The sequence below is a fragment of the Amphiprion ocellaris genome, chromosome 24, assembly GCF_022539595.1.
Source record: "Amphiprion ocellaris isolate individual 3 ecotype Okinawa chromosome 24, ASM2253959v1, whole genome shotgun sequence".
NCBI lineage: Eukaryota > Metazoa > Chordata > Actinopteri > Pomacentridae > Amphiprion > Amphiprion ocellaris.
This window is the reverse complement of record NC_072789.1, coordinates 4,003,995-4,028,118: the sequence shown is the minus strand read 5'-3', so window position 1 is coordinate 4,028,118 and position 24,124 is coordinate 4,003,995. Positions and strand designations below refer to the sequence as shown.

Here is a 24,124-nt window from a genome sequence, read left to right as displayed (position 1 = left end):
TGTGCTGCTAGAGCTGAGTGCCGTGTGTGTCTGAATGTGTATCATCTGGCACTGTCAAGGCATCGCTTTCTAATTTGGAAAAATGGAAAAGTGACATTCTGCTCATTCACACTCGCACACATGCCAACCATTCTGTCAGAGCGTTTGTCAGCTGGTGAATTGTGGCGAAAGCAATGACTCGACACACGGCACTGTTCTGTTATGCTGAGGCTCATTTGCTTTCCCTGATGAGGACAGTGTGAAGATGTGCTGATTGTAAGGTCTGAGGGTAGACTTCGTACGAATGCACGCACACGAACACAGTGAGCTTTACCACATGGCAATCAGAAGAAATCCCCCGTCGTGTGTGCATGTCTTGTGGTTTCCCATGGAGTCCAGCTACTGTCTGCACAAGACATTACATTTTCCACAGATAACCACACACACGCACACGCACACACACACACACACACACACACACACACACACACACACACACACTGCGCACATAATCAGACTGTAGATACACACACTTTCATGCATGATGTCACCGGGTTCATGATGAGGACGTGAACTTTTGAGGAATAGCAAAAAGAAGTGTTTGATCGCTCTCCACCTTTCCGGTGAGCTGTGAAGACGAGGCTCTTTGCTCGGTGACCGCCTCCTCAGAACTCTGGCTGCTGCATTTTCACTCTAACCTGGATGAATTTCATATTGCTGCTTTACCAGTTGCCATGGTGAGACTGACACTCGTTTTGTGTGTTTGTTTACTTGTGCGCGTGCGTGTCTGTGTGTGTGTGTGTGTGTGTGTGTGTGTGTGTGTGTGTGTAGCACCACAGCAGTATTTTGAGGCACATCATCTGGCTGTCTAATTTAGGGGAAATGGGCTTCCGCCTGAAAAGCATCCATACGACAGACATCCATAATGTGTATGTGAGTTAATAAAGGGATCATGCAGACCTATGGCTCCAGGCTGTTATGTTAATACAATCAATGGACAAAGAATTCCTCTCATTTTATCCAAACACACATTTCCTCTTCTGCTCATCATTTTCTTCCTTTTTTTTTTCCCGACTCTGCGACTTCATATTTAGAAGATGTATTACACCTTGTCCAACACACACACACTGAGGGTCTTCCACCTGAGCCCAGCTTCTTGCTGAGACTAATGCCCCCTTTACCTCACATTATGCACCTCTTTGCATAATGGCCTCTATCTAACACACACACACCGCCATCCAAAGATGGAGCGTTCACTCTCTGACATCATATTAAAACTGCACACGGCCCTCATGACTGCCACAATATTAGCATAAACATACTGTATAAACACACACACACACACGCAGGCACGCAGGCACAAAGCCACTTCAGTGAATGGAGTAGCAGCCTTGCCCCAGCCGTGGCTCTGATGTGCTTTCACTTCCTGGCTCCCATTCAGGGACATTAGAGCTCCCTACATTACAGAGACATGCTAATGATATCTGGTAATGCGCCACCGCTACATTGACATGCAGGATGGGTTTGAACTCATACGTTCATGCAAAACGGAGCGATAGAGCGGTGTGTCTATGTGGTATTGGATGCTGTCTATGTGGGTGTTGGCTTGGTGGTATCGTTTTGATAGCCTGGATCAAACGTATGACTCTTTAGATATCCATGTGTTTGTGAAACCTGTGATCGCTTGTTTCTGTGCAGATGTTCTTGTCGGTTATTGTACATATGGCCACTACAGTGGTGTGTTTGACCTCAGAAATGCTCATTGGGTAAACAGCCTGTGTTTGTATGTGAAAACTCATAGGCCAGAAGCTAGATTACAGATAATTGAAGCTGTATGTTCTCTTCTCCCTCTGTGTCTCTGTTTAACCCTCGCCTCCCTCCTCCTCTGCCTTCAGGAATGGTTTGTTTTTAACCCCTTTTATATTGTCAGAATCTCAGAACATATCCAGTCGCACACCATTCCAGTTTTAGCATCATTCCACTGGCTTCCTGTCTATTTTAGAATTGTTTTTAAGATTTTAATGCTTGTTTTTAAGGTGTTAAATGGGTTGGCCCCTTCTTATTTAATTGAACTGGGTGGATGGATGGATGGATGGATGGTTGGATGGATGGATGGATGGATGGATGGATACTTTATTAATCCTGAGGGAAATTGGAGTTGATGGGTGATAGTGATAGGGTGTTTATGAGCCAGGCAGGGAGCACACTTGGGGTTTTTGATGCAATCTAACTTTCATTGTGGTTAAATTTGCATCTAAGTGAAACTGTTGTATTTTCTGTCATGCATGATGCTAGCGATATCTATCGTCAAGACATATTGCTATTGTTTTATCGCCACAAATGGTTGGACATTCTCTCTTACTGGATGTTTCTGAAAGTTTGCCTCCAAAGTCCAACAGCGGCTACTTCAATTGCAACTTTTTTTACTGATAAATTATAGAAGTTGAGATGACAGAATCTCCTCGCACAGCTTCTCCTCTTAGCAAGCATTTGTTTTAAACACTGCTTGTTTTACATGGACATCCATAGAAGGACCATCACTGACTTCTGTCACATGAATAGAAGTATGAGTCGGTCTTTAGAAGACTGTTGCATATGATTCACATTATTCCTGGACTTATGAAACCATTTAGCAGTCACCCCCTTTCTGAAAATATCTGTATTCACTGTGTTTCTCCATTCATTCATCTCTCCTGTTAATGTGTCAGCCCTCTGTGAGTGATCATAGCAAGTATAAGCCATCCAGCTGCAGTATCTTTAATCCCCTTTTGCCAGAATTACCAGAAAAATGGGGGATTGTTCTGGTTTTCTACTGCTTTGGTGAACAGTGTTTCCAGATTTGTCCACTTAAGCACATACTTGGTTTCAATCAATCACTTTGTGGTGTGTGTGATGATCAACCGTCTTTTTACAACACACCCTAGATGTCATTTTTCTCACATGACTGGTGTGTTGGCTTGAACTGAACACACACATGTTCATGTGAGGGCCGTACACAAGGGTGCATGTGTTCATCACACTCGTGTTTATTTAAGTTGTTGTTGTTGTTGTTGTTTCTGCTGAAACCACAAGGCTGCACACAAAAACATGCCTGCTTTAAATACTTTATGCACATCTATGGAGTTAAACGTTCACAGAACTGCTGAAATATTACTGAGGTTGAACATGTAGCTAAGGACATGTATGGTCTCCAGCACAGAGTAAAGCTGCTGGGATACACCTGAGTTAACCCTCCTGTTGTCCTCATTTACGGGCACCAAAAAATATTGTTTCCTTGTCTGAAAAAAATCGAAAAGTTCAGCAAAAAAATTCCACAAATTTCTGAAAATTTGCAAAACCTTCAGCAAGAAAATTCCAATAATTCCTTAAAAATTTCCCTTAAAAGTTTTATTTAAAAAAAATATCCCAAATTTGGCAAGAAAATTCTTGTAAATATTTTCAAAAAAATGAGTAAAAATCTTCCAAAAACATCCTAAAAATATCTGAAGTGATTACATATATATCAGGAAAACTTCTAATATTTTCTTCAAGAACATTCACAGAAAAATTTTTTGGTGAATGCTCTTAAGAAACATTTTTAACATTTGTTTTTTGCCACCAAAAAATGTTCAAAGATTTCCCAAAAATATTGAAAATGTGGACATCAGAAGTTTCACTATTTCCACATTTTCAACTTGAAAACGGGTCAATTTTGACCCACAAGACGACACGAGGGTTAAGGAGTCGTGGGTTCAGGGCCGCGTTAAAGGCATTTTGACTGTTTAAACATGGGACCTTTCTAGTGTAAATGCTGACATTGCTTGTCCTGTGTGTCTTCACAGATGGCACCCAGAGGAGCTGAGTCTTGTCCAGAGCACCGGTACGAAGAGGTGGACCGACGGTACCCCGCACAGCCCAGGTGAGTCCGCTCTGTGGGTGGTTTTTTCCCCTCGAAAGCAGGAAATGAAGGGAAAACTTCTTGCCACTCCCTCCCTTTGTGTCTCCCCCACTCACTGAAGCACACACACACTCACACACACACACACACACACACACACACACAGACTAATCCTCTTTGGAGCTTATAATTAAATCTGGAGTGTTTGCCTTGGGAGTGTCTACTCATCCCAGGAATAGGACTGATCAGCTCTCCAGAGAGCAGGGCACAGGCAGGAGGATGGTTTGCTCTTCTGAAGGATGTATAACCTCTAGTGTGGGTTTAATGGAACTGCACATTACTTCTGTTTGTTTAACCGTTCTCCTGTCAAATTATGCACACTCACATTGGTCGAATATTCGCCGTCTTTTGCGTGTAAGCGTGTGCATCTTGGTGATGCTGGCGGCCCAGCAGCTAAGTGGAGCGTGGAGCGGCGTGGTGCGAGAAAAGCCAGAGGAGGAGAATGAGGAAGAGAGGGGGACACCGGGATGGAGAGGAGGAGAGTGAGAAAAAGAGAAGAGTCATTTCACGGGTTATTGCCCCTCCTGATATGACAGGCACCAGGGAGCGCAGACATCAGCGCCGAGCTCAGGGGGGACGAGACACACCGAGGATCTGGAAGAAAGAAGCAGAGAGAAGGAAGGACACGACCAGGCAGCAGAGGGACAGTTAGGTTAGCTGACTGTAGCTGTGGAGGCTAAACCAAATGGAGACGGACAGGATAAAGGGGATCTGGATGGCCTTTGGCAGCTCCGACCAAACATTCACTCCCACTTAGACTGACATTTTGTGATTGAAATGACATTTTTAATGGGACTGGACAAACATTCTCCGTTTAGTACTATTGCAGAGCAAACCTCGTTGTATTTGCTGTTGTTTGTTAGACCAAAGAAATTTGAAGATGTTACCATTTTGACAAAACCATTACACTGGAAAAAATGCCCCTCTCAAAACAAGGAAAAAAACTTATTTCGAGGAACTGTTACCTTGAAAGAGCAAAAAAATAAATAAAATATACAAGTGTATAAAATATATATATATTTAAAAAATAAAACAAAACTGATGTTCCTGCAACAGTGGGTTTTACAGGGATACAACATTTATTTCCATTCGCCATGAAGCCCACATTTTTCCAGCTTGTAAGTCATAAAATATCCCATCATCAGGGTTCTGGTGTCACCAGATTCCAGACAGTTTCCCAAATACAATTATAGAAAGATAAGAGCACTGTCAGCACTTTTATGGTGTGGTACATGGAAAAAACATGACGGTTGCATTATATGATTTTTTTTTCTTTGATATAAACACGTCTGCTAGTATCTTTATATCAAGATTGTTCTGAAAAAAAAACAACATATCATGTATAGTTAGCCCTTATAATGATCAAGACAAGAGCTTAAAAGTAAAAGCTGTGGAATTACCTTTAAAAAGCCCGTAGGAATCATAGGGTTAAACATTTTATTTATTTAAATTATTCTGTCATGAATTTATAGCTTTGAGTCTTCCTGTTGGGCTCTCTCTGTGTTTTCTGTCATTTTAGTACATCCTTAGTGTATTTTGAGTATTGTACTAATGCTTGAGTTGTGCTTTTAAGTATGTAAATAATAACAACACTCCAAATGTTTTAAAGACGTCAAATTCTCCTTCACATATGATGAGACATGAAGGTAACAAGTGAGGTTCACATTATGTTTATGACCTCAAGAATTTTCCTCACTCTTATTTAACTGTTGTTCGGCTCCTCTTTGAAGTATTCTTAGGCCCGGCACCCATAGGATACCATCCACTTGAAATGCGTACAGTACAGTTAACATGCTTCTGGGGACAGCAGAGGAGCAAGAAAAGCAAAAGGCAGAGAGGAAGAGTCTGAACACTGTTCACACTCATGTTTGTGTTCTTGTTTCTATAAAGATAAATCAAGGCTCCTCAGTCCCCCCAAAAAACTCCTCCGACTCTCTCTGGCATAAATACCGAGGCGAGCAGAGGGGAGGGGACGCAAATGTATTCCGGGAATTTTTTTTTTCTTCATCGAGAGAGGAAAAACAGGAGGAAAAAGAGAGAGCAGACACAGCAGTGAATTGAATGCATTTTTCAAAGTGGAGCTGAACTTTGTGCAAAATCCCCCCGGGGGCCGCCATTATTGAAAGCCATTTCCTCTCAAAATGAGTGCGGCTCCACCATTGGCCTGGCTCTCATTAGCATACATTTGGCCTGCCTTTGTGTGGAGCCGGCTGGGGCTGCAGCTGGAGGGGTGGGAGTGAAGGAGGTGTGTGTGTGTGTGTGAGTGTGTGTGTGTGAGTGTGTGTGTGTGTGTGTGTGTGTGCGCGAGCATGTGTGTGTGTGCATGGATAGTACAGGAGATGTAGCAAAGCATCTCACAGGTGGGAGCTTATGGAGGGAATGGAGAGGGGAGGTTTGAGTCAGAAGGATGAGGATAGAATTGAGGCAGAATCAAGGTGTTCAGGCAGACATTTGAATATTTCACTGTCAGTAGTCTCTTGCTAATCGCTAATACGCTATTGTGCGTTATAGTTTTCCTCATTAAAGTGTGGTTCATGAACCCTTGTGTCGTCCTGCAGGTCAAAATTGACCCGTTTTAAAGTTTGAAAATGTGGAAAAATGTATATATTTTCACAGTGAAACTTCTGATGTCCACATTTTCAACATTTTTTGGTGGAAAAAAAGAAATGTTAAAAATGTTTCTCAAGAACATTCACAAAAAAATCAACCAAAACCCGGCGAATTTCGCTGGATTTTGGTTGATTTTTATGTGAATGTTCTTAAGGAAAATAGAAGTTTTACTGATATATATGTAATCACTTTAGATATTTTTAGGATTTTTTTGGAAGATTTTTACTCATTTTTTGAAAATATTTACAAGAATTTTCTTGCCAAATTTGGGGGATTTTTTAAAATAAAACTTTTAAGCAAAACTTTTGAGGAATTACTGGAATTTTCTTCCTGAAGGTTTTGCAAATTTTCAGAAATTTTTTTTGCTGAATTTTTGGATTTTTTTCAGACAAGGACACAATGTTTTTTGGTGCCCATAAATGAGGACAACAGGAGGGTTAATGTCTGTCTGAGTGTGAGTGGAATTTTAGTCCTACAGCTTCAAGGAATGCAGTATATTCCACTTTTCCCCATCAAACGAAAACACACCAGCGACTCAGAACATGCCCTCTTACCTACTTACTTGCTTTTGTCTTGGAAAATCGTACTACATTACGGCAGCCCAGATTGTATGCTCATTTTACCAAGGCCTGACTGCTTATTCCCACTTCTCAAATCAAGAGTTTCTTTGGAGCAGAAGGATGCCAAAGTAGCAAGGCTGATGGAAAGAGAGCGGACCTCGGCCTGGGACACGGTGCTGAGAGCTACGGCAACGGCAGCCAACAAGAGGAGCTCAAGTCTGGGAAAGAGGATTTGGACAGAGGGGCTGGAAGTGGCAGCATCGAGAGCTTTGCCCCAGGGAGGGTGATAGTGCTACTTTGGCTCCTGCCTCCCTCTCCACCGGCCATTAACTCTGGGGTGCAGCTCAGCCTCCGGTTAGGCTCTACGCTTTGGAACAGACAAATGCACACACACACACACACACACACACACACACACACACACACACACACACACAGCCATATGGAGAATATTAACATCATTACCAATTCAAAGCAGCAGGTCACGAGCGCAGCGACCCGGCCCCGGGTTATCCAATCAGAGCACCCCGTGACCCACTCCCCCAAGGTGATTGGATTAGGGGGCCAGGTTGGCGCGGCAACGTTGCTGGCCGGGGCTGATAATTGGCTGATTAATGTGCAGCTGATGGCCAGTGAGGCAGCGAGAACAGAGCTCAGACCAGGGACCATGCTGGCCTCCTGAAGCTGCTGTCACATCAGAACAATGGAGGCGACACGCTGAGGCAGACACAAGCAGGGCCAAAGGTCCTCACAGGTCCAGTCGGTTCCTGGGTACCAAAGCACAGGAACCAAGACCCAAGGGTGCACGCAGAGTTTTTGTGCCTTTATTTAAAGAGAGATAGTGGAGAGAGATGGGAAATGATACACAGTAAATGTGATATGCAGCCGTACCACTAAGCTTTTTTTTAAGGCTTCTATGAAGCACATCTTTCTAGTGTTGCAAACTACTGGGGGTCCTCGGTTTACGACGTCCTCAACCCACGGCGTTTCGTGGTTACATCAGAACTGGTTACGTGGAATTAGTTGGTGAGTGGAGCAGACGAATACGTCGTCACGTAGCGCTATAAGACGGCTAACCCATTTGCAATCTGTCCAGATTCAGCCCTTTATGTCTGTTTCACTTCTCTCCTGCTGTCTGTGCTCACAAATACTGCATTTTCATACAGCCAAATCTCAATAAAGCTGTCCTCATTCATTCTTTTATGTGTTTCTGTTGTCAGCCAATGAAACGAGTATGAAATAGTGACTGAAACAGAGCACATTAAGACAGCATGTTAACCAGCAATCATTTCCAAGCTGCTGCTTTTTACTGCTACAATCCTGATTTCGACATCGTCTGACAAACTCACCGCACACACGAGTGAAAGACAGCATCTGTGCTGAGAGTTCAGCTATATTTACATGCAAAATGATCACTCAGAGAGAAAGCTAGAGGCAACAGAAAGTCCTTCTTTCCTCACAGAGTGCACAGCCTCCGCCTGGATAACAGTATTTACACAAGAGCAGCTCGCTCATGTCTCTGTCAACTGAATGTGCTGCTGCTCTCTGTCACTCACCAAACAGAGGAGGTGCAAAGAGAGGCTGGCTGTGGTGGACAAGCAACGTGTCATACTCGTCTTTAAGTAGCTTTAAAAGAAAGTAGCTGGGTCAATATATCATCGAGGGACTTTTGAAGTCCATGGGATATATCTTGCATACATTTTTAACAATCACTTATTAATAAAAAATGACTGGAAATCACTAAAATGTCAACTAAATAACCGTCTGAATTTAATAACAACTACCTTCTAATTAGCTAAACAAAAATAAAATGAGCTCATTCAGAAATAGTTTTGACTGTGTTCTTTGTATTAAGCTGAGATAATCATGACAGATATTTCTTTTTTGGCAATATATCAAATTTTATATGGAAAATAACACATTGCATCTGTGTCCGAGAAATCACTTTCAACTAAGTTCCCCATTACAAAAACAACTCAAGGAAGTGTGTTAATTCCAGATCACATGACCTGCTCCACGTTTTGTGTATTGATTTTGTCGTTTTCTGTCTTGTTTTTGTCATTTTGTGTCTCGTTTTTGTCATTTTGTGTCTCGTTCTTCTCGTTTTGTGTCTTGTTTTTGTCATTTTGTGTCTCGTTTTGTCATTTTGTGTCTCGGTTTTGTCATTATGTGTCTTGTTTTTGTCATTTTGTGTCTCGTTTTTGTCATTTTGTGTCTCAGTTTTGCTTTTTTCTGTCTTGTTTTTGTCATTTTGTGTATCGGTTTTGTTTGTTTCTGTCTCAGTTTTGTCATTTTCTGTCTTGCTTTTGTCATTTTGTGTCTCTTTTCTTGTCATTTTGTGTCTCAGCTTTTAATAAAAAATGACTGGACATCACTAAAATGTCAACTAAATAACCATACGAGCAAAAATGTCAACTATGTTACAAAAAGTCTCACAATTATATATTGACCCTGCTAAGATTTGTCCAAAAAGACGCTGCAGGTGTTGCTAAATCTAGCGACAAAACTGATAAGTTAGCAACAATGCATTGTTCAGCATGCATGTTTGCAGTCAGTCATTCTGAGGAGCTTCTCATGTTTGGTGTTTCATGATTGACTAAATACTCAGAGCTCTTATCAAACGCTCTGTGCCCCTCCTCAAAAAACAGAGGGCGACTTCTTGATAGTCCTCAGCATGTTGAGTATCCTCTGGTATGTGCCAAAGTGTCCCTTAAGGACTCTCAACTGACCTTCCCAAAAAGTGCACAGGCGTTCTTCCCAGACTTCCAGCCACTTGGCTTTCCCCGCCATGCCTCAGCACATGAACCTTTTCACCCCGGTTGTGTCGACTCAGGCCCTAATGAGCTACATCCAGCCTGGACACACCCAGCAACGTAGAATAGAGAGGAATAAATTACTTTTCTCCCTTCTCCCTGAAAGCAATCTGTTGATTAGAATACAATGAATAAATAAGGGAAGATGAGAAGAATATTAAAAATGAAAAACTCCTCTGAAATTCTCGTCTCTATTCATTCGGTTCTGCTCCGCTGTCTTACTTTGTCGACTGGAAATAGGCTCGCAGATTTACCTCACACAGTCGGTGTGTCGTATTTATTGCAGAGGTCTGTTATCATAGTGCGGTGATATTGTTAGGGCCTGTGTTTGGGCGCTCTCGATGAATTCCGATGCCGTTTTCAAGGTCAGCAGAGGAATCACATCTTCTCTGCACTCGTCTTTATTAAAGCCCGATCCTGCTTCTCACAGCTTCATAAGTGATCAACTGTTTCCCACCCGCTGCCGTCCAGCTGTCCAATGACTCGCCTTAAACTCATCCAACTCAGTTAAAGTTATTGTCTCTGCGAGTCATTTCATTTCTCGGGGTTCTGGAGAGCTCAGAGTGTCTTTTTTTTTCTTTGCAGTTTGCCCTGCAGCAGCTGGTAATAGCTCAGAAATCAAGATGATTGCTTTAAAAGCTGATGTGACCCCCGTTATTGTTAAGCAATAACAGTAAATAAGCAGCTCAGGAGTATAGAAAGTACTGTTTTTGGTTTGATTTCCCGAGAGGTGTCCTGACCCTTTCCTTTTCCGTGGCCTCACGGTGTGCACAGGCAGCAGTGTTGGTCCAGCTAACAGTGTTTGTGCTCAGACATGGAAGAACGTAATGGAATCAGCAGTAGGAAATGAAGGGGCTTTAAGCAGCTCTATCACATGCACTGCTGAAGCTCCACTGGCTCTACCTGTTTACAATACTTCCTCTTTTTCCCTCTTTCTCCCTGATTCCATCAATCCTTTTGGCTGCGTTTCTCTGTCACTCCCGTTTATATCCCTCTTACGTCGCTTTGGATCTCGTCTCCATCCTCTCCCACCGCCTCGTACGGGGGGAAAATGGAATCATCGCATCATAAATAAAACAAAAGACATACATTCCGAGGCCTCGGCGCTCCCCGTGAGCTCAGCGAGAAATACAAAGGCTGTCATGTACAAGTCGCCGTGACATTCGGCCCGCAAATACCGATGGACGGGCAGGAGTGTGAGACGAAAGAGTCGCCGTGAATTCAGATGTTCTCTCCTTTGCCTAGAATGAGACACAGTAGAGTGAACTTATTCTGAACCGTCAAGGCTGAAAGAGAAATTCAATATGAGTTTTGGGAACTCAAAACGTCTGCATTTAGTGAAAGAGAAATCCCATCTGTTTCTGTCATCAACTGTTGCTGTTTCCTCGGCACGTCTCTCTTCCATTATTATTCTTGTTCTTGGAGTACAGTCCGAGAAGTAAACCTGACCTTTGCCTTCCTCACTGATGACTGCTGTCAGAGCTGATTGCCTTGATTTCATCAAACCAGTGGAATGAAATGAAAATAGATCGCAGTGGAATAGTTGAATAAACGGTTATTGATGGTCATCTCATGCATGACATCACTAAAATGACGAATGAGGCCTTAAATCAGGGGTGTGAAACATGCGGCCCGCAGGCCAAAACCGGCCCTCCAGAGGGTCCAATCCGGCCCGACTTTGTAAAATGTAAAAATTACAGAGAAAACATTAACTGCAATTTGTAAATTTGTAAAACTATAAATTTAAAATAATTTCTCGACCATGACAAGTTGTTTTGGTCATAAAGTAAAATACGAGATTGTTCATTGTTCTTTTGTTCATTTTGTATCTCGTTTTTGTAATATTTTGTCTTGTTTTTACAACATCAGCATCACTGGCTGATGTTAACATAAACTGGACTATATCATTACCACCCCAAACCATAAAATTTGCACTGACATTCTTGCACTGCACATCTTTGCACTTTTAAACTTTATTTTTATTTTTTCTGTTAAAAAAATTTTTTTCACCCTTGTATATATTGTAAATAAAGCTGCTGTAACAACGTAAATTTCCCCTGGAGTGGGGAGAAATAAAGAACTTTATCTTATCTTATCTTATCTTTTTGTTGTTTCTTGTCTATTTTTGCCTGACTTTTGTCTATTGTCTGATGTTTTTGTTGTTTTGTGTTTCCATTTTGTCTCGCTGGTGTTTTTTGTCATAATTTGTTGTTTTGTCTTTCACTCTACTCATTGTTTTGTGTTGTTTTTGCCGTTGTTTCACGCTTTTGTCATTTTTTGTCCCATTTGTGTAATTTCTTGTCTCGTTTGTCTATTTTTTTGTTGCTCTGTAACTTTTTTGTTTTGTTTTGTGTTGTTTGTCTCATTTTGTCATTTTGTTTCTCGTTTTTGTCATTTTAAGACTCATTTTTGTCATATTTTGTTTTGTTTTTGTTGTTTTTTGTCTTTTTTTTTTTTTAAGTAAAATACTATACCATTCAGTTCCAGATAGCTGTGACTAAATGTTGTGTTCCTTTGTAGAAACTCTGTGATCTGGAAGTTGTAATGTGGAAATGATAAACTGAGACATAATGTTGTTGAAATTGAATATATTTTTCTTAAATTTCCGGTTGTTCATAATGTCTTGTGAAAAGATAATTCCTTAAATGTGAACATTTTCAGAATGTACGTTTTTGCACTAAAACAATAGAAACATTAGGAGTTGTGGTAATGATGCTGCAATTTCACTGGTCTGGCTCACTTGAGAACAAACTGGGCTGATTGTGGCCCCTGAACTCAGACGAGTTTGACACCCCTGCCTTAAATGTTCCTGGGAGCTTTCAAAGAGAGCACCTATTCTTCGTTTGCATGCAGACTGTTTGCCCCGGTGCCTCTCATCTCTCCTCACCTGCTCATTTCTGAGCCAAAGCTCCCATTCTGCAGTCGTGCCCACGGCTACCTGCCACGGATACTGTACACATTCCCCGCCATTGCTCAGCGTATAGCAGCAGAGAGTGTAAACACGGGCCCATTTAGATGAGGCACATGCGTCTAGGTGAGAGCCAATTTCCACTGCTGTTGTTGACATAGGCTGGTTTGATTAGCAAAGCTGCCTCGACGGCCGGGGCCAGAGTGGCTAATGGTTTCCTCTGCCGCAGAGCCATCCAGGCCTGCTCTGTGTCTGTAGCACTCAGCTAGCACTCTGCCATTATCGCTACGACTTTGTGTGCTTGTGTGTGCGAGTGTGTGTGGACAAGGATGAATTTGGAGAATCTGGAGAATGCATCATACGCTAATGAATATGTCAGCTTGCTAAATATACTGTATTACGTCTTTTAAATAAACAATCCTGACAATAATTAATGGCAGTAATTGATGCTGTGGCTCTGGCTGCAGCTTACCGTCGAGAATACGCTAAATGAATCACACACAGATCTTAACCTTCGTGTCGTCCAGCAAAATTCGCTGGATTTTTTTTGATTTTTTTGTGAATGTTCTTAAAGAAAACAGTTTAAGTTTTACTGATATATATGTAATCACTTTAGATATTTTTAGGATTTTTTATTTTTTTTTGGAAGATTTTTACTCATTTTTACAAGAATTTTCTTGCCAAATTTGGGGGATTTTTTAAAAATAGAAGTTTTAAGGGAAACTTTGAAGGAATTATTGGAATTTTCTTCCTGAAGGTTTTGCAAATTTTCAGAAATTTGGGGAATTTTTTTTTGCTGAATTTTTGAATTTTTTTCAGACAAGGAAACAATATTTTTTGACGCCCGTAAATGAAGACAACAGGAGGGTAAAACCAGGCATTGAGTAAAGTAAATGGAGACCACTGCTACTTCTGCAAATTATGACACACTATACGTTTTACCCAGGAAAGTGTGTGTGCACATGCATATGAATGACTGTGTGGGTGCGGTGAGGTGCAGAAGCTGCTTTTCGCGCAGCAGTTAATGCATTTTGCATGCATCGTGTGTCTATTTGTCATCAGCTGACTCACAGGTGAGCAGACAGGCGGCAGATGTGCCTCCATATGCATCTATATGCTCCCTTCATCTCCGCAGTCGGAACAGAAATAAATTGGATGTGCAAATGTCATGTAATTGGCGTTTGTGTCAGCTAAGTGTTTGAGCGTTTGCGCTAATTTCTCGTACATGCATGAGAACACAAAGCTGCTCGATGTACTGTTTCAGCATCCGTATTGTGACGTGCAGCAGTCACATCACAGAAGGTGCAATCTGGAGTAGTGAAAACCAACTCCAAGTCTGCATACTGCAGCTTTTTATGCTGCTTGATATAAACAGAAAACCTGCACAGTTCTCATTTTCCATGATTAATCTACAATACAAGTGCTTTGGATGGACCATGAGGGTTTTGGGATACACAGAGTATAATTCTGAAATGAACCATTTGGACCATTTCAAGCTGTTCACTGGGCTTGAACTACTTGAATTTCAGTTTTAGAAAATGGAAAAATTGGGGACGTTCTAAAACTTTTGACTGGTAGTGTATGCCACAGTAAAATAAAATATCACAATGGCATATTTTTTTTTGCAATATAGGTCACCTTTAGTATCTGAACTATGTTGCATATAATTCCAGTCTATTCATGGATACATTAGGGTTGTCACAATCAAATTATCACTGTGCAGCTTTTGAGATATTATCATGAATTCTTTCAGCCACGCTGATCTTTATTTATTCTGAACCTTCTTTATTGTGTGTTTAGTCTCTTTTTTATGACACATGACTTCAAGTCACTCAGAAATGGGAATGTAGGGTTGTGAAGGGAGAGTTTGCAACCATAGGTGTACAAAAAGCACAATTACACATTTCAACTACTTTCTTTCAACATTATTTGCGATATTATTGTGTTTTATTAATATTTTAGCCATATTTTGCTTTCTAAATGTCACACTTATCATTGATACCACTATATTGAGACATCCCAAGTTTTTATTCATCTGCCAGATTTGAAGTCTGGATTATAATCCAACATACACAATTGTCCCTTTTCCTAATATAAGGCCTCCTTCATGTTGTGCTCCCAACTTAAGCCTGTTTTCTTTAGACATTTTTATTGAATATTGGGAAAAAAAGTAACATTATTATCTTTTTATCCATAATGATGGTATAATTTCTGATTTATATTCTAAATAAAGGCAAGATTATGAAAGATATGATTTGGATTTAACCGCTTCAGTCTGTTTATTAAAATACACAGCGAGGCGTTTAGGGAAAACAGAAAGAAAACAATCCAATCGAGGTTATGAGATGGGAGATTGTTGCCAGTTTAATTCAGCTTTACCATCTACCATAGTTTCAAAGGTCTGTAGTGTAATATTTGTAAATAATACAAATGTCACAGTTGACACAAAAGTCCTGTTTTCTGAGCTTAATCATACTTTTTCATCCAGGGTGTGTGTGAATGCGTCTGACAGAGACATATGGTTGTTTTCCAGCTGTTTAGTGGAAAGCACTTATGAGGTGTGGGGGTATTTGGGGAGCTAGTGCAGTGGGAGTGGGGGGTCTAATAAGGAGTTGGGGCAGGAGGGGGGGTTACTAATTTCCTCCTTCCGTTTCCTCGGGGCAGGTGCAGGATAACCCCCCCCACCACCACCACCACCACCACCATACACACAAATTCTTCACTGTCATAAGGCGGAAGCAGCAACACACTCTCACAGTCCCAGATGGACCATCACACGTTCCTCTTTCGCTTCCGAGTATGTAATCACACACGCTCCCAACACGTATTCACATGCATGGCTGTGGATGTAATACTCGCTCTATCATTTGCTCTCAGAGGGGTGGCTGAGAGTGTGGTGCACGGCGATGATGTTCTCAAAGTGTGAGTCAGATGTATTAGACGGCGTGTCATTACAGCTTTCCACTCTAGCTGGTCCCTGTGGTTCACATCACACCTTGCACTGTTGCTCTTTATAGACCTCAGAGGGACAGACGGGTGTCTCATCTGTCTCTCTGCCCGTCTCCTGCTAAACATAGCCTGCCTTTTTTTTTGCCAACACAGGAAATCTTTCTGTCTCCCTTTTCTTTCTCACTGTCTCCACTTTCTGTCGTGGCTTCAGATTTAAAACAGGGAAATTAAATCAGAAAAAAACAGCATGAAAAGAAGAAATCACACTATAAATAAGGACGGGAATGCATTTTCTGATGAACAAATGGTTTGGTTTCATTTTAAAACAGATCAAAAGCGACTGCGCTTCGTGAAATGTCATGTGTAAATTAGCTTTTCGCCACATTTCCCAGTAATGCCATGCCTTCTGTCGCTCCCACTGAGGCACAGAGGAGCTTTATAAATAATAGCTGTTGTACAATATCACTATTACAGTGAATAAAGGAAGAAAATAACAGTCATTCTTGAAAGTCTTTCCATTTTCCCTTTCTGACATTCATTCAAACCCTTATTTGTCTCAGCGTCGCTCATGGAAAGCTCTAATTTGCGTGTGATGTTTTAATTTTATTTTTTATTTTGACATTTCAAAAGTGTGTGTGAAACTCACTTGGCAGCTGAATAAAAACACACCTACTGTCTTCTTGTCACTTGTTGTCATAAGCTCCTTTCAAACTGGATTAGTAGTACTGGCGGAGCTCCATTAATTGTCATTACCGACGGCAAACAACATTTTAATCCAGCACGAATCTGCCATGTTTGGCATGTTTTTAACAAATCAAAAGTAACAGCTGGGGAGGAAATTTTCCACCCTGTACTCAGGAAACTGTTACACCGTTACTGAGGAGGGAAGTGGAATGAATCTAAAATCTAAAATCATCTCAGCTTTTCTCCATATCAGCTGGATCAATATATAATTGTGGGACTTTTTGTATCATAGTTGACATTTTTGCTGTTTTCAGGCCTAAAATCAACATGGCCGCCTATAACCAAACACCACCTGGCATTTTTACACAAAGATTCTTCTAAATATTATATATACAATTGAGTAAAATTGAAAGTTATTTCTAAAGATATTGTAGTAAACCTGTTGACATGCCATAAATCCACACTTGACTCACACACTACTTTATATTAAATAAGTCAGAAAGCCTTGGAGTCTGATCAGTCTTTTCTTCAGGAGGAAATGACATCATATGGAGCAGGTCATGTGATCTGGAATTAACACACTTCCTTGAGAGGTGTTTTTGTAATGGGTTGTTTAGTGATATCCAGTCATTTTTTATTAAAAACTGAGTCACAAAACAACAAAATCGAGACACAAAATGACAAAACAAGACATAAAATGACAAAAACGAGACAGGAAACAACAAAACCGATATAAAAAAAACCAAAAACAAGACACAAAATGACAAAAATGAGATAGAAAATGACAAAACTGACACACAAAATGAAAAAACAAGACATGAAATGACAAAACGAGGCAGCAAACAACAAAACCAAGACACAAAATTACAAAAACAAGACACAAGATTTGATATCTTGCCAGAAAAGCAATATGTGTCATAAATTCGGATAATTATTTAGTTGACATTTTAGTGATATCCAGTCATTTTTTATTAATAAATTATTGTTTCCATAATAAATAATTATAGAATTTGTAAAGACATGATCACAATGAACATAAAAACATTAGTTTCTTTTACTTTCAATAAAAATGTATGCCAGATATATCCCACGGACTTCAAAAGTCCCTCAGTTATATATTGACCCAGCTTCTGTTTTCTGTTTCTTTTGTGTGATTGTGTTTCTTCCTCCCGTTCTGTCGTCCCTTGTCCTCATATGAGCATAAACACTCGCTGACTGAGTGAGTTACGTAAGTGATCAAGTAAACAGAGATCTCATTCTGACACTTGGAATATACAAACACAACCATGCACTCTTCTCTGGCTCACATCATAGTCGCTGACACACACACTGGAGCTGCTGATATAATTTATGTAGAACTCAAATATTGCGGATATTCGTCATGACTTGAGGACATTTCAGGTTATCAGCAAGCCCTACGAAACTGCACACGGGTGAAACTCGTTCACTTCATCACTCCATCGCCCCACCAGGCTGAAGCCAGCTGTGTGACCCAGGGATGAGAAGCTCCCTGTGGGTCACTGAGGCCCGTGGACCTTCTAATCCTCCAGCTGCTCAGCCGGACACACTGATACAAATGGTTGCAGGCTGTCGGGCCATTAGGCACAATACCTCCCCTGTGACTGCCTTTATGTCATGTTTTACAGTAATAATATTCTACAGTTTACCACCTGAACCCCAAAACTTACCAACCCGCTTGAAAGGAATGCTTTTTCTTTGGTTTTTTTAGAATTGCCAAAATGATCACATCAGAGATGAAGAACCAGATGATTCTGAGGAGGTCAGGAAGGGGAATTTCACCTGTTTTGTGGTGATTTTGGTCCTTTTTGTGGCAATTTTGTTCCTTGTTGTGCTGATTTTGGTCCTTTTTGTGGTGATTTTGCTCCTTTTTGTGGCAATTTTGTTCCTTGTTGTGCTGATTTTGGTCCTTTTTGTGGTGATTTTGCTCCTTTTTGTTGGCATATTTGAACCTTTCAAGGTAGTTTTGGCTCTCTTTGGGGTGATTTTGTGGTAATTTTGGCAGCTGTTGCGGTTATTTTGTGTTTTTTTATTGTTTTGTGGTAGTTTTGGTCCTTTTCATGGGAAATTTGGCCATTTTTGTTGTGATTTTCCATGTTTTTGCTGTTATATTTGAATGTTTCAGGGTAATTTTGCTCCTTTTTGTGGTCATTTTGGCCCTTTTTGTGGTGATTTTGTTCCTTTTTTGTGATTTTGCATGTTTTTGGTGGCATATTTGAACCTTTCAAGGTAGTTTTGGCTCTCTTTGGGGTAATTTTGGGTCTTTTTGTTGTAATTTTGGCAGTTACTGTGGCTATTTTGTGTGTTTTTTGCGCCAGATTTGAATTTGTGTTGCAATTTCACCTGTTTTGTGGTAGTTTTGGTCCTTTTCATGGTTAATTTGGCCATTTTTCTGGTGATTTTCCATATTTTTGCCAGTATATTTGAATGTTTCTGGTAATTTTGGCTCTTTTTGGAGTAATTTTACTAATTTTTTGTGCCGAATTTGAGTTTTTGTCACAATTTCACCTGTTTTGTGGTAATTTTGGTCCTTTTTGTGGTAATTTTGTTCCTTTTTATGGTGATTTTGGTCCTTTTTGTGGTGAAAGTGCACAGAGATGCTGAAATATGAGAGTGCACGAAGAGTTGACGAACAGAAATTAAGGAGAAAGGTTGAAGAGGCAAGTAAGGCGCAAAGAAAGATGAATATGCGAGCGGAAAAGATGTGGAAATTGATGATCGCAAAGGGGGAAAGCAGAGGAGAGTGGTGAGAGAAGGAAGGGGAAGCGGTGAAGCTTCCTGTGTGTTTGGGTGGCCCTGAGTCGGGTTGAGGACCCAGGTGTTCCCCCTCCTCTATCCATGCATCGCTCTATTCCTCTTTCTTCCCCTCTCACTGCCTCCCCTGGTGGCCTTCACCATTTAATCTGGATTAATGAGGAGGCTGACCTTCACCACTCTTTCTCTCTCCAGCTCTTTCCACTCCTGCCTCCTCTTCGCTGAGCTTTCCCGGGAGGAATCTACAGTTTTTTAGCCAGACTTCACATCTGCTTCTGTCTCCACACGTCTTAATTTCAGATGAAATCTCCGCCTCTCCGTTATTTTTCCGCCTCTTATTTCTTCATCTGTTTTTTTGCTTCTTCCTCCACCCGTTTTCTTCCTTATCTGAGCCGGGTCGGTGCTCGTCTCTGTGTGGGTGCAGCTCCCGTCCTTCCTGCTCTGCTGCTGACTGACAAGGCAGCGCTGTTCACTGCTGAGACCACCTGTGTTTCCTGTTTGGGTGGTCAGGCCTCCCAGCACACAGAAAACACACTATACTAAGATGTGGGACACACACACACACACACACGTAGAAATTCACGTCACCATGGTCCGTGAATATCCTCAAGGGAAGCCCGCTAAGACGCACACACTCACAACCGGGCTGTGTGCTACCTAATCTGTGGTGAGTGACTCATTCTAATTGGCCAGTCAACAGGTGCTGAGCTCCACTCGAGGGACTGGACGGAGGAGACGCAGGGATATGATTACAGAACAAGGGAGAGGCTAAGCTCAAGGCTTCTGTATAATAACTACAGTGGGAGCCATTGTTGAAGGGTGGGAAGTGAATGTCCAAATCTGTTTTGCTGCTCTTCGTTGCTGATTGATACGGTGATTTGAAGTGTTGCCAGCCGCTCGCTGTTTAGGCCGAGCGCTGCATTAAAAATGATGTTTTCTGTGCACTGGAGGGGTCAGACTTTCACTGTACGATTATTGTGACCTAAATAATTCATGATAACAATATTATCACAATATGTATAGGAAATCTGGAACATTGGCACTAATTTCTTCACGTATGCATGGAAGCACAAACCCTACTATCTATGTATACATCATGGCTGATGATTATTGTTGCCAAAGAAATTCACGATTTGTATCTTTTTAATATATATATAAAATTTATTTATTAACACTCCTGTAGTATTAACATCCTGCACACTCCCCTTGTTCTAAGAGTAAAAATGACCCATCTGGACTGCTTATGTCCTGGTTCTAGACTGGTTGTGTCCTGGTTTTAGACTGGTTGTGTCCTGGTTCTAGACTAGTGGTTGTGTCCTGGTTCTAGACTAGTGGTTGTGTCCTGGTTCTAGACTAGTGGTTGTGTCCTGGTTCTAGACTAGTGGTTGTGTCCTGGTTCTAGACTAGTGGTTGTGTCCTGGTTCTAGACTAGTGGTTGTGTCCTGGTTCTAGATTAAGCACAACCGTTCAAAAGTTAGGGTCACCCAGTCAATTCCATATTTTCCATGAAAACTCCCACTTTTCTCCATGTGCTAACATAACTGCACAAGGGTTTTCTAATCATCAATTAGCCTTTCAACACCATTAGCTAACACAATGTAGCATTAGAACACAGGAGTGATGGTTGCTGGAAATGTTCCTCTGTACCTCTATGGAGATATTCCATTAAAAATCAGCTGTTTCCAGCTAGAATAGTCATTTACCACATTAACAATGTCTACACTGGATTTCTGATTAATATAATGTTATCTTCATTGAAAAAAAATGCTCTTTTTTCAAAAATAAGGACATTTCTAAGTGAGCTCAAGCTTTTGAACAGTAGTGTCTAACCAGGTAGTATACCTTGTAGCATGTAGCTGGTAGTATTATGCTAATTTCTGCTGCTAGAACACCTCTCCAAAGGTTGTAAAATCCTTACCTGGAGGTGCTGTGTGGATGTTTTTTCCTTCTACTTCTACATCTCACACCTGCAGCAACTCGCCCACACTACCACAGACCCTTGAGATTTGTGCGTTTGTTTTGAAGGTGATCTTTAACATGTGTGGTCAGAAACAGGTAAAGCAGTTTGTGATAAAGTTTGTTTGGACTGAACAGAGGAAGTTTGTTGTCTTAGGTTGAGCAGCGACACTTGAGTGCCAGGAGTTCTCACGTACGATGTTGACAGGACTCCTGCAGCTCGCCACTTTTAAAAATAGGAGAGTTTCTTTTACGGCTCAGCCGATGAAGACCTGACTTCTAGATTTGTTTACTCGCTCTAGCTAGACTTGTGTGTCACTCAGCACTGGAAACAACACATAAGATGGAAAACATTTGGGCCTGAATGAAAGGTGAGCAGCCCTCCCTTTTCTTTTCTCCTCTGTCTCTGATTCTCTCCCCCCCTTCCGTCTCACTTTCTCCCCCTTTCCAGGCTCTCTTGCCTCCGTCTCCCCCAGGCCCGCGTGTCGCCTTACCCAGGGGTTTAGGCCCTAATCACCCACAGCTAGTGGGAGGGAACCGGAGACTTCCAGCTGGCTGCCTCGTTATTGCACACTCCTGGGACACACATTCCTCCACACACCAGCTAAACACACACACCACCTCATATATGCTTACCGAGGCATTTGCTGTTATCTCTTGGCATCTCTCCATCCACAACCCCCCCAACCTCCCTCCCACACAAACTCGATCCTGCCAAGGCCACGGTCTCACCACGTAAACTGAATAACAGAAGGAGGCTTACCACGAGGGAGGGCCAAATCTCTGGCACGTCCTTTACTCCAGACCAGTTTAAACCAGTATTAAATATTGTCATCATCCATACACTCAGGCGTACATCTATATGTCACGGTGTCAACCATCTTTCTGAGGGGTGTCAAACATGTGGCCCGCGGGCCAAAACTGGCCCTGTAAAGCAGTGTAAAAATCCTAAAGACATTAACTGCAATTGGTCAATTAGTAAAACTATAAATGTAAAATAATTTATAGACCATGACAAGTTGTTTTGATCATAAAGTAAAATACTAGCTTGCTCATTGTTCTTTTGTTCTTTTGTGTCTCGTTTTTGTAACATTTTGTCTTGTTTTTGTTGTTTTTTGTCAGACCTTTGTCTTTTGTCTCATGTTTTGGTCGTTTTGTTTCTCGCTTTTGTCATTTTGTGTTTCCTTTTTGTCTCCTGTTTTTTGTCATTGTGTTCCTTTTTTGTAGTTTTTTGTCTCGTTTGTGTCCAATTTTTTGTCCCTTTTTGTTTTGTTTCGTATTGTTTGTCTCATTTTTGTCATTTTGCGTCTCTTTTTTGTAATATTTTGTCTTGATTTTGCGTCTTTTTGTGGTTTTTTTGTCCCACTTGTCCCATCTTATTTTTGTCAATTTGTGTTTTGCTTTATTCGTTGTTTTGTGTGTTATTTTTGTCATTTTGTGTTTCCTTTTTGTCTCACTTGTGTTTTTTTGTGTATTTTTTGCCGTTTTGCTCCTTTTTTGTAATTTTTTTTCTCGTTGGTGTCCAATTTTGAATGTGCCCCTGAACTAAAATGAGTTTGCCACCTCTGCTCTTTCTCCTTCAGGAGGGATCCGTATGATTACCCGACACACTCCAGACCTGTACCAAGAGATGTAGCCCCCTACCCCAGCAGCTACCACGACCCTCCAGCTCCTAGCTACCCTGTCCGAGTGCCGCTTCCTCAGTCGGGCTCCCACTCCCAGCAGGCGCCCGGCAACCCCCGCTACTACCCCTCATCCCCCCACACCGGACAGCAGCACCGTGCAGCGGTGAGGCAGGACGTCCCGCCTTCACCTGGGATGGGCCGGAGAGGGCGGCAGCGCTATGGCGACGGCTACCGGCAGCCCAGCCCCGGCCGCTACGCCAGTCCAGACCGGTTCCCTGACCGCTATCAGTACGAAGATGGAAGGCAGCCCGACCCGAGACGGAAGAGCCCCGCCATAGGTGCAGTCTGAAAGCTCGTCACCCCTCAGAGAATTTAGAAGCTTCAAAGTTGCCAGATTTGAGAACCGTATCGGCTAAACTGCCAACCAAATAAATGACAAGCTGAGAGGCTAAAACAGTGAAGGACTCACTAGTGTATATTTTATGAAGAAATTAAGGGCAGTTCAGTTGATTACACTGATACATAGCATATACATAGTGCCAAATGTTGAATATAAATCAATTATATAGGCAGTGCTGACTTGCATTTTGCACAAAGAGAAGGAACTGAAGAGGGATCACCTTGACCAGTCGGACCGCTGGAACACAACAGAAGCAGGAAGGTAAAGTAGACAAACAGGAGAAGGAAAAAACCTCTCCATCAAAGTGTCTTCTTGCCCTTGATGTTTTGTCGCTTGGACTTCCTCTACATCCTGCTATCGCACTGGGTTTGTTTTTGTTTTTTCTATCCTTGCCTTTGATTATCCGGATGTGTCTGATGTGTGTAATTGCATTGCAGATGAGTTTATTAGTGATAATAAAATGTAGAAATCCTGATCCGCACATAAGCTATAACTTATGTGACTCGTCCAACTGTGTGCAGCTAATAAAGGCTTCAATTAAACGTTTTATCCTTTAACCTGTCATTGCTAAAAGTCTCTGCACTGAAACCTAAATGTGTAACGGTGGTTTGATTGAAACATGCATGATTTTGATACAAATATTTTGCATTAAACGCTTTAAGATTCCCATCCTACGCCACGCCACTTCATTTCATCCCCGTCTTGCTTCCACTTGGCCAGAATCCGCACATTTTGAAATATGCAGTCGAACTGCGACAACGCCATGAGTCATCACTTTAAAAATTCATTACAATATTAATCTTAGTTTCTCTGAGCACAATCTCCAGATAAATTTGCCCTGTGAGATGACTGATAAGAGTAGCCAGCATTCCGATAATGACTAAATCATCTTCAACAATTAGAGGCAGGGAAATCTCCACTAGAAAATGAT

At 41.5% G+C, this 24,124-nt stretch overlaps 1 protein-coding gene across 4 annotated transcripts in view; it reads left to right on the top strand.

The window, feature by feature from the left end:
* Window positions 1–23,867, top strand: part of pard3ba (par-3 family cell polarity regulator beta a) — a 210,630-nt gene extending 186,763 nt beyond the window's left edge. For all 4 annotated transcript variants that reach the window (XM_055008546.1, XM_055008545.1, XM_055008547.1 and 1 more), the window contains 2 exons: window positions 3,801–3,877; window positions 22,752–23,867. In XM_055008546.1, coding sequence (XP_054864521.1) covers window positions 3,801–3,877; window positions 22,752–23,142 — 468 coding nt within the window. In that variant the 3' untranslated portion in view covers window positions 23,143–23,867. The remainder of the gene's footprint in view (window positions 1–3,800; window positions 3,878–22,751) is intronic.
* The last annotated feature ends 257 nt before the right edge of the window (window positions 23,868–24,124 follow it).